We start from the raw sequence: 15,753 nt of genomic DNA on the forward strand, positions 1-15,753 counted from the left end.
AACTCTTTGTTTGAACAAGTTCTCTTAATTATTAAGAGTGGCTTGTAGTCAAAAGTTTTTCTACAGAAACTACTTTGCTCCAATTTAATTTGTTTGGTTTTATACCTTGTGTTTAAACCATATGTTTTTCTTTAATCTCTTTGAATGCAAAGAAGCACTCTATGAGAAAAAAATGTAATTATTTGAAAAACATTTTTAGGAAATTTAAAATTTATTATAACTTTGGCTAATGAATACATCTTCATATGATTATAACATCACTCATAATTTATTTCCCTAAATTCTCTCAGGTAGATTACCTGAAAGGAAACCTTACAAGAATGATTCCCAGACTTCATAGAGCTGATATAGACTATTTAGTCCAAATGAATAGGTCATATTTTTGTCACTAAGAGTTATTTACCCCATTCTTGTAGAAAAGATTTTTTAGGAAACTTAATCATGCTTTTTGGAAACAAAGTACTATAATTTTAAAAATCTAATAACTTTTCTTTTTTGCTTACTTGACAGAGAGTTAGAACAGTTATCAGTAAGGGACTCCTGCCATTTAAAGAAAATGCCAAGAAGTAACATTGATGAAATTGACTCAAGAGTCCGAGATGCAGGAAACGATAGTGCCAGCACTGCCCCCAGAAGCACCGAGGAGTCTTGTTCTGAAGATGTGTTCACAGAATCAGAACTGTCTCCGATCCGAGAGGAGCTTATCTCTTCAGATGAACCACGGCAAGCTAAGTCTTCGGGTGTGTTATCAGAATCTGTTCACACTGTCAGTCAGACTGGAACAGAAAGTGTGACAAGCATATCAGAGTCTGGTGGCGTTGCTGGTCACTTGAAACCGAACACTGGACAGTCTACCAGTGAACCTGGGTCTCTGTCTCATAAAACTGATTTAAATGTTGAAATGGCCACAAAAGAAGATCAGGTTATAGGTGATTCTCAAGAAATATCAGATACTAAAGATCAAAGCTCGAGTATGGAAGTCCAGAATTTTCTTCTTACTGAGGATTCACTTCACCAAGGAGATGCTGAAAAAGAGCATATGCCCTGTGGAGAATTAACAGAAGTTAAACAAAAACAAACTATTAATAAAGGGAAACTGGGAAAGGAGCAAAATCAGGACTCAGAGACAGAAGTAGAAGAACTTCGAAAACTTTGGAAAACACATACTATGCAACAGACTAAACAACAGAGGGAAAATATCCAACAGGTGTCACAAAAAGAAACTAAACATAAAACAGCAGCTGCTGATGGACCTGTAGAAGGTAAGTGTTAAGGAGTTTAGAAAGCTATTTCATCTTAGTGTTGTTTATGATCTCATTTCTCATTGATGCCAAAGCTGCTCTGTGTTAGGCCACCCAGTGATTGATTGCATGGCACTTGACCATGGGTTTGTGTGCGGATTCTCTGAGGTCTGCTGGCCTGTGAATTGTATCCTTGTTGAACATCATTTCTTACATACTTAAATATTCCTGATTCACTGCATCTTCCCACTGTTTTTTTTTTTAAATTGAAAATACATACAAATTTAGTAATACCTTTTATTTCTTCGCTTTCCCTTTTTGCTCTTGGAATATTATCTTACAAAGTAGGTGGTGGTTTTTTTTCTTCATATGATAAAATGGATTGCTATTTTCTTTTGTTGTAGTACATTTGAGTTTTTAAAAATTTAATTATACTAAAATAAATTTTTATTGATAGATAATTATTATGTACCATTGAGTTGAATATTATGTCTAGCAACCCTATGAACATCACGTCTGATTGAACATCACATCTGATTGAAGACATGCTAACGCCGGCATCATTGTTACAGTCTGTCATGCCCAAGCACGGCCATCTCCTAGAAGGTTTTCCTTTCACTAATGCTCAGCTTTCCCCTGTATGATATACTACTGAGAAAATGTCTCAAAGTATGTGAAACAAAATCTCTCCGTGCTTGTCTCTAAGGAGCCCCTGGTTGCACTTCCTCCAGCACAGACTTGGTTATTCTCTTGGCAGTCCATGGGACAGTCAGTGTCCTTTGCCAGTATCACAAGTCAAAGGCATTTAGGATTCTTTGATCTTCTTATTATGTATCCACATTTCACATGCCTATGAAGGAATTGAATATATGAAAATAATGCCTTTAGTCTTTAAATTGACATCCTTACTCTATAACACTTAGAAAAGATCTTTGATGGCAGCTTTGCCGCCTGCAGCACATCTTTTGGTTTGTTGACTCCTGTTACCGTAGGTGTTGATTATAGAACCAAATGAAAACATTGAAAACTTTAATCTATTATCCATCTAGCCTGATTTTGACTATTGGTCTATTTTTGAAGATAATTGTTTTCTTGATGTTAAGATGTAATAATCCATGTTAAAGTTGGTAGTCTCAGTAAGTGCTTTTTTTAGTTTCTGCAAGAAGTTTGTGTCATTTGCATAATGCATATTGTTGATTACTTTTGTTCTAACCCTGATGTCACATTCTTCATATATGCCATTTTCTTGAATTATTTGCTTAGCTTACATATTGGATATATATGGAGAAAGGATACAGCCTAACACACACCTTTCTTGATATTAAACTCTGCAGTATCCCATATTTTGTTTGAAAATCTGCCTCTTGATAAATGTACAGGTTTCATATGGGCACAAATAATAGCTCTGGGATTCACTATGAGTTGTAGTCAACTTGGCAACATGTAACATTACGGGCTTATATTGTATATGTTGTGCAGTCACTACTCAGCAAGATTGAATGTCATCAATAACTTGCAGATTCCAATGGGCGTTCCCCATTCCAGTCCCCTACCTTCTCTTAGAGAACACAACCAAGAGTTGGTGTTTACCTCTTTGTCTTTTTTAGAAAATAGTTTTCTCTCATTTATGTTACTGCTTCTGTTTCACATTATTTCAGTTTGGTTGTATTTTAGTTCTTTAAAATGACATCATTCAGTATACAGTCTGAGACTTCATTGACCCAACATTGTCTTTTGAAGTCATTAATCAGTTTGCAGCAATAATTTATTCCTTTTCATTGCCAGTGTTGTTGTTGTACCATCAATTGGAACTGTCCCAGGGCTGCCCCTATAGCAGCTTTTCAGAGGCAGTAAACTCCATGGGAGGAGATTGCCCATCCTCTTGTCGTGACACAGCAGATGGATTTGAACTGCCTGGAATAAATTGGCATGCGTGTCGTTGGCATGAACATGTCAGTCTATCAAATGATTCCCTTGTTGGATGTTTGAGTTGTTTCCAGGTGTCTGCTCTTGCAAGCAGTGTTCTAGGGCATTCTTGGCAACAGTTCCACTTATCCAGAAAATGCAAAGGTAGCCTTGTGCAACAATTACAGCCCAAATTCAGGATCCAGGCTGCCAGGGTTTAAGTCTCAACACCATGTTCACTATATGAATACTTGGGCAAGTTAATTCACCTCTTTGTGCCTCTTTGTCCTCCTCATCTTTTGATATTGAGGAAACTGCTTTAACTGCTTTTCTGCTCCTTGGACTCTTGAACAGCACAGCTTGACCACTGTTCTGCTCCAGCCAAAGTTTTAGAGCTCTTCAGTTCTCAAGAGAAATGCACCGAGGCAAGCTTTTGATCCACCAAGTTCTGCAATACCCCCTATTCCACTTTAACGCCTTTGGGCATTTAAGACTCTAGCCGCACCTCTCCCAAGTAGGATGTAGCATGCCAGTTAACTTTTTGCCCCCAGCTTCTGTCATCTTGAGCCCCCAGACCCAGAGACTCATTCCTTCAAGGTGCTTAGTTATGGCTAAGATTTTTTTGTAACTTTTCCCCTCTATATTTTCATGGATGTATTTGAAACACATACACATACACATATGTGGAAATATCTTCTGTCAAAATATATGTATATATTTGGTATGTGTGTATGGTTGTACACTCATTTGGCTTCCCAAACCTTGTGTGTCAATATATCTACTCGTAATTCACTGCTATTACTGAAAGATTATCTATGTAAGTAATAATATATACCTTTATTACCTTTAACTCTTTTACTCCACCCATTGTTATCCTTTGCTTAATCATATTTTGCTGACCTCACCCTTGCTATATATAATCTTTGCCTTTTTGTGGGTTAATATGCATCTACTCTATATTAAGTGATTTACCCTCCTTCCTGTTCTACACCTGATAATCTCTGAGGAATATTTCTGTGTGTAAAACATAGCTTTTCATAGTAGTAGTTGTTTCTATGTGCCATTGAGTCAGAATTGGCTCATAGCCAGTTTTCATCAGTGAAAACCCTCCAGCAGGTTTTCAGAGGCAGTAAAATTGTAAGGGAGGAGATTGCCTGTTCCTTCTCCAGCAGAGCAGATGGTGAATTTGAATAGACAGTGAGTGCACCTTCTTACCGCTTACTACCCTTTTTCTCGTAATTGTAGTTGTTGTTGTTGTTGTATGCCCTTGAGTTGGAACTAACTCACAGCTGACCCACAAGCAGGTTTTCAGAGGCAGTAGTTCACACTGGATGAGATTGCCCATCCTTTTCGTGTGGAGCAGCTGCTGAATTTGAACCATGTGTTTTTCGTATTGCAGCACAGCTTCCTATTACAGGGCCACCAGAGTAGTCTTATACAATACTCGATCTTTTATGATTAATTTTGTCCAGCAAAATTTCCTCCAGGTTCCTCAGTGTTACTGAGTATTTCTTAGAGTCATTATTTTCTTTCATGATGCATAGTACTCAGTTGTTTGTTTGTGTCATGGTTTTTGTTGTCATTCATCCATTGATGGACACTTAGCTTGTTTTTATTTGTTTGCTAGTGTACATAGGGTACTGGGATGAGCATCAGTGCTAGAAAAAGACTTTCTGATTTACACTTTATTGCATTCTATATATTCAGCGATATTTTGTAGACAGGATTGTTCTAAGTAAGAAATTATTTGTAGTGGATTAAATTTCGTTATGAGGATTGATTTGTTATCCTTGTACATCTGTATGTGTGTATATGATTTTGATATTTATGTCTTTATTTTTGTTTATATAATATCAGGATCATATTGCATACATAGTTGTGTCTTGCTTTTGACATAACATGTTGTCATGAACATTTTCCGTGTCCTTATGTTGGTGTTATGTTCCTTCAAGTCCGCCGTGATTCATAGCAACTCTGTGTACCGCAGCAAGCCTGCCCTGTCCTGAGTCAGTCTCACTGACTTCGACACACCTTCCCTCATTACTCCAGTTACTATATTTTGAAAATATTATTGTTTAATAATTTATTTAACTTCCCAAAATATTTATCATCTCTGGTAGTGTAAAAAATGTTAAGTGATTATTTTAATTCAATATTGTAGACCTTATGGTTGTTTTATACATTGAGACCTTTAATAACATAAAATGAGGGATTTTGTTTCAGTATATTATAGTTGGTTATGGGCATATATGGAAGGATCTGCGGAGCAGATAGGTTCTGTTTTGAGCAAATACTTAAAAAGAGCACGTTTCAGAATCTCTTCTGAAATCCACTTAGCCCCCCCCCATATTTTTAGTGAGCTTTTGCTTTCTTTATGTATGACGTCATCTCACAACTAGTCTGTTCTTCAGTCATTAGTGCTCAGTGCACCAGATTTATTCTTCAGTTAATTTCTCAGTTCAGGGTTACAGTTTAGAGTCCTGTTTTAACACTGTAAACCTGTTTCATTTTCTTCAGCTTTTGTTTGAACTTGGTTACAAAGAAATGGTCTGTTCCACAGAGTATTTCAAAGGACAGCTTTAAAAGTCAAAGCCAAATATTATAATAAGATCTACAATGACCTAGACTTAGAAAACCAAAAGGGAAGAACACACTTTGAACATTTCAAGTTCAAAGATAATGAAGAAAAAACTGCAGATTTTGAGTTGCGACATTGAAAGACTGAATGGGCAGAATATGACTAGGGATCATCAAAATAAGAATACATAGAGTCACTATGTCACTATACCAGAAGTAATTGACCGGTGCTTAATCATTTCAGGAGGGGAACATGCATACAAGAACCAGTAACACTGAAGGAAGACATCAAGGCTGCACTGTAAGCTTTGGTAAAAAATAAGGCTTCAAAAATTGAGAATACCAACTGAAGCATTTCAGTAAGCAGATGCCACCCTGGATGTGCTCACTCTTCTGTGACAAGAAACTTGGAAGACAGATATCGTGCCAACCAACTGGAAGACAGATGTGTCCACGCCAAAAAAGCAATTATGTTCTGTGACCCAATGTAACGTGGAAATCAGTGAGCAGTGTCTTGCTGAGTAGCATAATTGGAGGTATGGAGGCAGTACCTCTAAAGAGAATTTCCAGAAATTCAAGCTGGACTCAGGCTGTGGAATAAGGGGCATCGTGGCTGAGTTCAGATGGATCTTAACCAAAAGCTAAGAATACTAGTAAGATGCTTACATGTTTTTATTGACTGTGCAAAGGTATTCAACTATGTGGATCATGAAAAATTAGTAATAATTTTAAGAATAATGGGACTTCCAGGATACTTGATTGTGCTCATATGGAACTTACTCATCAACCAAAAAAAACCAGTCATTTGGCCAAGTCAAGGAGAATATTGCTTGGTTAACATCAGGAAAGATGCATCAGAGTTGTAGCCTTGTACTATAGCTGTTAATTTACAATGCTGAGCAAATAATTCCAGAAGATGGACTATATGAAGAGCAGTGTGGCATCAGGATTGAGAAAGCTCACCAACAATTGACCAGCATGCAGATGGCATGCTTAATGAAAGTGAAGGGGACTTGAAGCATTTACTGAAGAAGGCCAGAGACCTCCAGTATGGATTGTACCTCAGTATAAACAAAAGTCCTCACAGCTGTAGGAAAAGGTAACATTGTGATAAATGGAGAGAAGACTGAACTTATCAAGGCCTTCATTTGGCTTGGATCTACAGTCCACACTCATGGAAGCAGCAGGCAAGAAATGAAGACACATTACATTGGGCTAATCTGCTGCTGGCTGAGACCTTTAAGATGCTCAACAGCAGAGTTCTATTTTTAAAGACTATAGTGTTGTAATAGCTTCATACGCATCTGAAAGTTGAATTAAAAAGTGAATAAGGAAGACCAAAGAAGGATTGATAGCACTGAATTGTGCCATGAGAAGAATATTGGCCGTGGCCTGCCGAAACAACAAATAGATCTGTCGTGGAGGAAGTATAGTCGTTGTGCTCCTTAGAAAGAGGGATGTGAGAGTGTTTCTCACATGCTTTGGGCATGTTATCAAGGGAAACCAGTTCCGGGAAAAGAATGGAGCCCTTGGAAAAGTAGAGAGGAAGCTGCACAGAAAGCTGGATGTGTTGACACAGGATCCAGCCGCAGCCTTAAGCGCAGCAGAGATGACAACGAGGCTGGCATGAGTGTTTCCTTGGTCCTCACGGAGCTCTGAGTCGGACATCCAAGTGACACTAACACATCCGCAAAGGAGAAAATCATCATGAACACACTTAAATAATCATCTCTATGTTTGTGAGTGTGTGCTTTACAGTTCATTTCCAGTAACATTTTAAGTAATTTGAGATAGGAAAATGTCCAAATTTCTGATATTTGTTGTTGTTGTTAAGTGCCGTGGAGTCCTAGATGACTCATAGTGACCCTGTGAACGAAAGACCTGAGCGCTGTTCATAGAGTTTCCAGAGGCAAGCCGTTTCGGTTCTACAGAAGCTGTTGGCTGGAATGGGTGAGCTGATGGGTGGAATGTTGATTCACTAAGGGAAGTGAGGCATTTGTGATAAGGCCTTCTATTTAAAAATCCGTTAGCACAGGCAGCATGGCACAGGAGACCAGTTTGAAAGTCATCTACTGGAGCTGGTTCCACAGAAGGTGTTGGCTGGAATGGGTGAGCTGCAGGGCGGAATGTTGTTTCACTAAAGGAAGTGAGGCCTTCTCATATTTAGTGACTGTAATATCATAAAACTGAAATTAAATGAAACAGTTCAATGAAGCGATGGGAATGATGGTAATGGCTTCCTCCTTTTGCCATAGCCAACAGCTGGGGCTCAGATAGATTATGTACTTTGTATTCTGTGATGGCTTACTTTTTCCATACAGTAATCTTCACAACCTAATGAATGTCCAGTTTTCTGAATTCAGTCGCCTTGTCAGATCTCCAGTTTAGAAGATGGAAGTTGTGTTTTTGTTGGATACTATTGAGTCAGCAAACCTCCCCATACTCCATGTATAACACATTGAAGCCTTGGCCTGATCTTGTACCATCTTCACTGTCACTCTTTGATGTGTCCAAGCTCATTACTGTAGTCTTTGTGTCAGGCAGTCTTATTGAGGATCTTCCGTTTTCCTGAATTAGAGATAAGGCAGCCTTATGATATCGTAATAAAGGCATACATAGCAATTCATTGTGAAATTACACATCTCTGTATACAAGTCTCTCCAGTCATTTATTAGCTTCTTATAACAACATTTAAATAAGTTTGTAGAAAATGTAAAGGTTTCTTTTAATATAGTTGTTACAAATACTTCAGAAGCTTTTATATTTCCCCCTACTATTCCTAGTCATAATTTTACTTCAGTAAGTTTAGTCTTGTTTAGCCCAGTCTTCTTATTCGTGGGAATTTATCTTTGAAAGAAAAAGAAATGCAAATTGCATAAGCAAATTCACTAATTTTTTGTCAGTAAATTGAATTTTGTTCTGTAATATTTTAAATAAAATATTACCTAATATATATTATCTAAATATGATGTATGAGTATTAAATTAACCAAGTTTGCTTCTGAATTCTAGGTCCTACACTTGTAAAAGAAAAGAGAAGACATCGATTACATAAATTTTTATGTCTCAGAGTTGGAAAACCAATGAGGAAAACATTTGTTTCTCAAGCAAGTGCAACAATGCAGCAGTATGCACAGAGAGATAAGAAACATGAATACTGGTTTGCTGTACCACAAGAAAGGTAAACACGCATATGCACGCGCATGTGCATGCGCACACCCCGTAGAGAATTTCCCAGATATCTTAAAGTAAACTGTATATCCTATTACATGAGTGACAGTATTGGTAAAAGAGAGTTTATAATTAAAACCTTACAATATCTGTTATAAATCATTTAGCTTCTATTTCATACACTTTATCTCATTTCCAATTTTGTTGTTCTTTTTTGTTTGATTTTTTTATAAAATAATGTGTACCAACCAGTCTAGTAGTAAAGAATCTTAGTTAAAAGAGTTTAGAGCAAGGTAGTATGTTAAGATATTAATTAGTATGTTCTCCACAGCCATCCAGCGATTGATCTCTTATTTGCCTAAAGGGACAGAGGAAAGGTGAGAGTCAGCAATAGCAGGATATATAATGTGTGTGTGGCTGGCTGCCTCCTTTGCCATAAGACCAGAACTAGAATGTACCTAGCTGTCGTCACTGAATATTTTGATAAACTGTTCAATAGAATAATACTTAGCAGAAGGAGTAAAATATGAAGCACAGAAAAGCAAACTCTGGAGCCAAGGGAGCTACCTGATAATATTGCCCTAAGATAATCTTTAAAATTTAAACCAGTACTGTCCCTTGAAGTCTCCTTAAAATCAAACAGTAGTTTAGCTTAGCTAAAATACACCAAGGAGCTCTGGTAGCTCATGATTTGTGCTGCCAACCCAAAGTCATGCTGGGTTCACATTCACTAGCTCTGTTCCACTGAAGGTAGGACAGTCACTTCCTTTGCAGTTTACTGCATCTGAAAACCTGTTGGAGGGTCAGCTAGGAGTCATTGCCAATTTGATGATGGATGGCTTTAATCCGTGGCCCTCAGGCTTGTTTTTAATTGTTTTTGGTGAAACATTCTTCTAGATTATATAGCCCCAGTCTGTCCACTTGCTGTACAGAGTTAACTTATGGTTGCTCTGAAGCTGAACACTGTTACAATGTTTGGTGGAGCTCCCCAATTAAAACAGGCTTGGAAGCAGGTGTGTCATTCACTTCTATAATAGCTTGCCTCTGGAAACCCTATGAACCTGGAGGAAGGATGGAAGTTATACAAGCATTCAGGCCTTTCATTCATTGGGTCACTATGATTCGCCTGCGACTCGACAGCACTTAACAACAGCAGCAAAATACACACACGTGCGCACACACGTGCGTGTGTTTATGAGTATGTATGTATGAATATACATCTATCTTGAGCATCATTTTCTTCTAAGTGCTGTCTAGATGATAACAAAATGACAACAGCCACCCACAAGTTTGCATAGGACCTTAGCCAAATACCTAAGGGAATGAGTCATTGGTCCACAATTATGGGGAGCTATATACCAAGGTCATTTGGCATAATTGAGCAGTGTTCTATACTCTAAAATGGTGAGTAATCACTGGGGACTTGACAGCTTGTGAGTGGCCAGCCATTGTGCACTCTCTGAAGTGAAGAAAACGAAAGCCTTATAGAAATAATTGATACATAGCCTCAAGCTATCACAAACCTGAGACCAGAACAACTAGGTGATTCCTATTTACCTCTCTTAAGCACCCTGAAAGGGGTCACTGTGGAAGATGATGGAGGGAGGGGGAGGTAAAGGTAGAGCACAATTCCAGATGACAATATTGTGCTGACAGAAACTGGTGGAACTCCCAAGAGTATGGAATATGGCCAACCTTTGAGCTTAGAACTTAATTTTACCCCTGTCTTGTAACTTTTAACCCTGCAATAGACCCATCTGTAAAGTGAACAATAATACCAGCTAGAGACTTAGAGCACTCAACCACACGGGCTTACAAGTGCAACAGTTGTCCAAGGGTAAAACGCAACACCCTTGGAACATATTGAAAGAGAGAGAATGGAGGGATAAGTGGAAACAAGAACCACCAAGACATAGTGAGAAGAGTGATGATATAATGTGGGGCTTGTAATCAGTGTCATGGAGGATTTAATAGAATAACTGTCTGCTCTGTAATCTTTAAATCAAAGAATTGTTTTTAAAAAGAAACCTTAGACACCAGTAAGTTTATGTTAGCAGGAGAGGACCAACCCAGAAAAGAGGATGAGAGTGGTTGGGTACCTCCACTCTAACCAGTGTTTTATAGAGACTTGTCTGTGTAGATATAGTGGATTCATGTACATTTTCCTATCTATATTCTCAACAATGATGAAAATTATAAAAATGATTTGAGTTTTATTATGGTATTTATAAACATAATTTGGAATTCTAGCTAATAACACAGGATATTGTTATTAACAGTCAGTCACTTTTCTTTAATAGGACAGACCACTTGTATGCCTTTTTTATACAGTGGAGTCCAGAAATATATGCAGAAGATACTGGTGAATATACTAGAGAACCTGGATTCATAGTAGTAAAAAAGATTGAAGAGTCTGAATCAAATGAAGATTCAACTAGTGAAGCAGCAGCCAGAGAATGGGAGGTAAGGAGGAAAAAGCTAAGATTTCCTTCATCTTTTTACTTTGAACGGTTTTGTAGTTTTAGGGCAATAGAGTCAAGTGCAGAAATCTTTGTTCAAAAGGATAATTTTTCTAAAGGTTCAGTGTATTAAACTAATCATATCTATCTAGCTGTATATATAAAGAGATGCTTACTTAATGAATTTGAATAGTAATTTTTAGTTTGTACCTCTTTGCCATTCTGCTTTTGCTTGAAAATCCTGGAAAAGCAACCTACAGGTAATGAAAAACTTATATTGTATGTACTTTATGCTGTTTAGTTTAGAGAAGAGTCACATTTCATCAAAGAAAAAAATCATTTTAGTCACTACTATGTGAGTTTCATTAAGTCATTGATATCAGTTTTTATTCTAATTCCATCTCTGCAGTGGAGATGATAAACCAATAGTTTAATACATACCAGTGAATTAGCTCTCCTTTTCTAAATTCAGCACGCTCCAGTTGTGTTGATGGGATTTTAGCCATAATGTTAGAAAATTTAGGTAAGGCAAATTTTACAAAGTGATAAAAATTGTATGTGCTCAAACTTAGAAAATACTAATCAATATTTAAACCCCTATTAGGTCTGAATTTTAAAGTTATATATAACATTTTGTGTGTTTTGACTGTCTTGTGGAATTGGTAGCATACCAATATATGGTTTTGGTTCTTGTTGCCTGGATTAATCTCTTCTTGATACACCAAAAATATAGAGCAGATGCTAAAATGTGATAATGGATGGGAGTAATTTTTGTTGTCTCCATTTGGTGTTACTGTTTGTGGTTGTTTATATAGTATGAACACATTATACATGTACTTACTATGTATAATGATTGAAGGTGTACATGGCATGTTTTTTGTTTAAGATGTGAGTTCTATTTTGAATGTATCTTAATTTCATTCTGTGTAGCATATACTACATTGGTTTCTACATAAATACAATAAAGATAAAGGGAGAGAAATAACTTTTATTGAGTATTCTGTTTCCGGCTTATTTATAATTAAACTAGCTATTAACTTTCACATCAGTTTTATTCAAAACCACTTTAATGCTCATCAGAAGGAGAATGCATAAATAAATTTTGATGTGTTGATGAAATTGACTAATATATTTTAGTATATTAAAAAATACCTACTGGTGCAAGCAAAAACATGGTGAATCTCCGTGTATTTTGTTAAAGGCAGCAAATACAAAAGTGTACATACTGTATATACTGTATAATTTCACTTACATGAAGTTTGAAACAGTAAAATTCATTTAAAGTATATCAGATTAGTGTTTACTTGAAGCTAGTGGAATAACTAAGGAGTAGGAAGTAAAACTTTATGAAGTACTGGAGAAACATAGGTGGTGGTGGTTGTTATGTGCTGTCGAGTCACTTGCGACTCATAGCGTCCCTATGTACAACAGCCCTAAACTCTGCCCTGTCCTGTCCCAATCACACTGTCTCCTATACACCCATCTCGAATACCCACGTCACTGAATCAACCCACCTCATAGAAGGCCTTCCCCTCTTGCGCTGTCCATCCAGCGTGATGTCCCTCTCCAAGGACCAGTCACTTCTTACAACATGTCCAAAGTATGTCAGACCAGGCCTCAGAATCCTTGCCTCCAAGGAGCTGCCTGGTTTAACCCTCTCCAGGATGGTTACATATGTTAAAAGAAAAATCTATGAGCTCTGCATTTGTTGTTGTTGATTGCCTTGGAGTTGAGCATGACTCATAGCGACCCTATGAACAAAAGGCTTGAAGCCCCTCAATTATCAAAGTTCATAGGTTTACTGGAGGCATGTTATTTAGGAAGTGGATGCTACTCCTGCATTTAAGATGAACAATTAATATTACACAACTAATTCACAGTTAGTAATTGATGTGACTAAAGATGTGTACCTTTATTAAAGCCTTTCTTTGATTAGATTCAGCATATTATTGTTTGATGAGATTGATTATATGAAGTGACCCGGTAAACAGCAGATCTGGACCTTTCTCTGCCCTGTACCATCTCAACATCTCCATCATGCTCAAGGCCATGGTTGAAACTATTCTAATCTTTTTCATTAAGCATCTCTCTCTCTCTCTGACCTTCTTTCTTTCCTAGCTTGATGTCTCTTTCCAAGAAGGGATCATTATTGTTATATACATTGAGTAGACTAAGACTCAGAGTAGCCTGATGAACTTTCCCTGTCCTGAGGCAACCTCACTGTCTCTGACAGCTGACCCCCTTGGCCACAGATGTTGTGTCAGTCCATATTATTCAGGGTCTTCTCTCCTACATAGATCTCTAACCTTCCAAACATGATGTCCTTGTCCAAGAACTGGCCCCTCCTGGCAAGATGCCCAAATTGTGCATTTGTGGCAAAATGTTATCCTTGCCTCTAAGGAGCACCCTTGTTACACCTTCTCCGAGAAGGTATTGGTTCTTTTGGCAGTCTATGCAATGTTCAATACTTTTCATCAATGCCATAATTGCAAGGCCTAGGTCCTTCTTCTGCCATCCTTCCTCATTGTTCAATTTTCAGATGCTTATGAAGCACAAGAAAATACCATGGTCTATATCAGGCGTGCTTTAGTCCTTAAACTGACAGCCTTGCCCCTTGCTCTTTTGGAATTGAGAGAGGTATTTGACAGCCTATTTTCTCCAGTGCAGCACCTCTGTATACATGATTTACATAGGAATCATGAACATAAGTATTTTTCCATATTTGAAAATGCATGCTAAAAATGGAAAGACTTTCCAGTAACTTTATGTATTGTACTTGTTATAGACTAGATTGGGTTTTTGTGTAACCGTGTAATCTGAAGAATATCTTATTGCTTACAGATTACAGAAAAGGGGAATTTCACATGATTCTTAGATTGTAAAGAACAAAATTTTACGGCTGAACAAAGTTTACGGGTGACATTTGATATTTCAGAAGGGGCTCTGAAAACCATATTTATGACTCTGGGTGACTGTAATACCGCTGTTATATTTCTTTATGTACCAGTGTTAAATATATGCTCTGTATCTTTAAACTTTTGAGTTCTTTTTTGCACATTAGGGTACCGTGCAACCAAACTTAGGCTTGGGAAACCCTCTTTTCCCTCCCGAGCTTTGCATTCTCCATTCAGATCTGTCTTTGCAATGGATCCTACTAAGTGATTAGCTCTTTGTCTTGTCAATCAAATCTTTGTCTCTAGCAAACTGTTTTGTCACAGTAGTAGTGCTCTTGTGCTGGAAATTTTTGTTTGACAGAAGAATGCATTTAAAAACAGTTCTTATGTGATTTGATGAAAATTGGCCTGGGAAAGGAAATGTCTCGCCTTTGGTATGGGAAAAAAGGGAGAAGACACCAACCAGTTAATCATAAATACACTCTGGTAAATCTTAGTTATTTAAATTTCTGTACCATCTAGTAGTCTTATATGATGACATTATATAAAATTCTATAATTTATAAAAGTTTATGCATAGAAATTAACAGGATATAAAATTATGATTGCAAAAAAATACTTTTCAAATATTTCTCCTAATCCCAAATATTAAAAAAAGAACAAAGAACTGTCAGTTTTGTTTTGTAAAAGTGTATTAGTAGTTCTGTTCTGCATTAATCAATAAAAGTTCCAAATCTTTAGTACTGCCTTAAGGATTTTATTTAAGTTTCTAGGAAAACATTTAGAATTTGTTATTCTAAAATGGAAAATACAGTTCTACTTTTTACACTTTTCTTTCTCCATTTAAAAATGTCTTGGGATTAATACATTTATAATGTGTTTATAGCTTTTGCCCTTTAATAAATATATATTTATTTTAAAATTAACTAGAGCACTATAAATAAACTTTTATTGATCAGATCTTAGAATAGCGAGTACTTAAGAGTATAATTTTAACAGTCCCAGAAAAGGCTTTTGTTTTAAACTGTTCAAAAAGTTTTCAATCAGTGCCACCTTATTATACAAAAATTAAAGGATGATCTAGTAATGGGAAATCTGACATAATTTAAGAAATTTATATTTCATTCTAAGTATTTTTATTTATTACAAAATTTTTTTCCACTTGCACTTTCTGTGGTGATTTCAGGATTATATTTTGTTTTATGAAAATGAATTTAATTTTACTAGAATTTTAGATAATTTTTTAAAAAGCTAGATGTTTCAGGTGGTGCTTTATACTGATAATCCTGTAGATCAGTAGTTTGAATCTGGCAGCTGCTGGTAAGGAAGAAAGATATGTGGTTTCTTCCTGTTAAAATTTACAGCCTCAGAGGCCTGGAAAACAAACAGATTCATCCTGGAAAGGGTAAAACTGGGTGGCTCCTCAGAGGCAAGGATTCTGAGGCTCATTCTAGCATACTTTGGACATGTTGTGAAGAGAGACGGTCCTTGGAGAAGGACATCATGCT

General features: G+C 36.9%; 1 protein-coding gene across 5 annotated transcripts in view; it reads left to right on the forward strand.

Moving 5' to 3' along the window:
• OXR1 (oxidation resistance 1) overlaps nucleotides 1–15,753 on the forward strand; it is a 325,904-nt gene that overhangs the window by 277,323 nt on the left and 32,828 nt on the right. For 3 of the 5 annotated variants that reach the window (XM_006892321.1, XM_006892323.1, XM_006892322.1), the window contains 3 exons: nucleotides 511–1,262; nucleotides 8,735–8,903; nucleotides 11,194–11,356. In XM_006892321.1, coding sequence (XP_006892383.1) covers nucleotides 511–1,262; nucleotides 8,735–8,903; nucleotides 11,194–11,356 — 1,084 coding nt within the window. Of the gene's footprint in view, nucleotides 1–510; nucleotides 1,263–8,734; nucleotides 8,904–11,193; nucleotides 11,357–14,441; nucleotides 14,733–15,753 lie in introns of those variants that run through there. The other 2 variants (XM_006892325.1, XM_006892324.1) reach the window with 2 other exon arrangements.

The sequence above is a fragment of the Elephantulus edwardii genome, unplaced genomic scaffold, assembly GCF_000299155.1.
Source record: "Elephantulus edwardii isolate Elephantulus edwardi_28Jun2011 unplaced genomic scaffold, EleEdw1.0 scaffold00114, whole genome shotgun sequence".
NCBI lineage: Eukaryota > Metazoa > Chordata > Mammalia > Macroscelidea > Macroscelididae > Elephantulus > Elephantulus edwardii.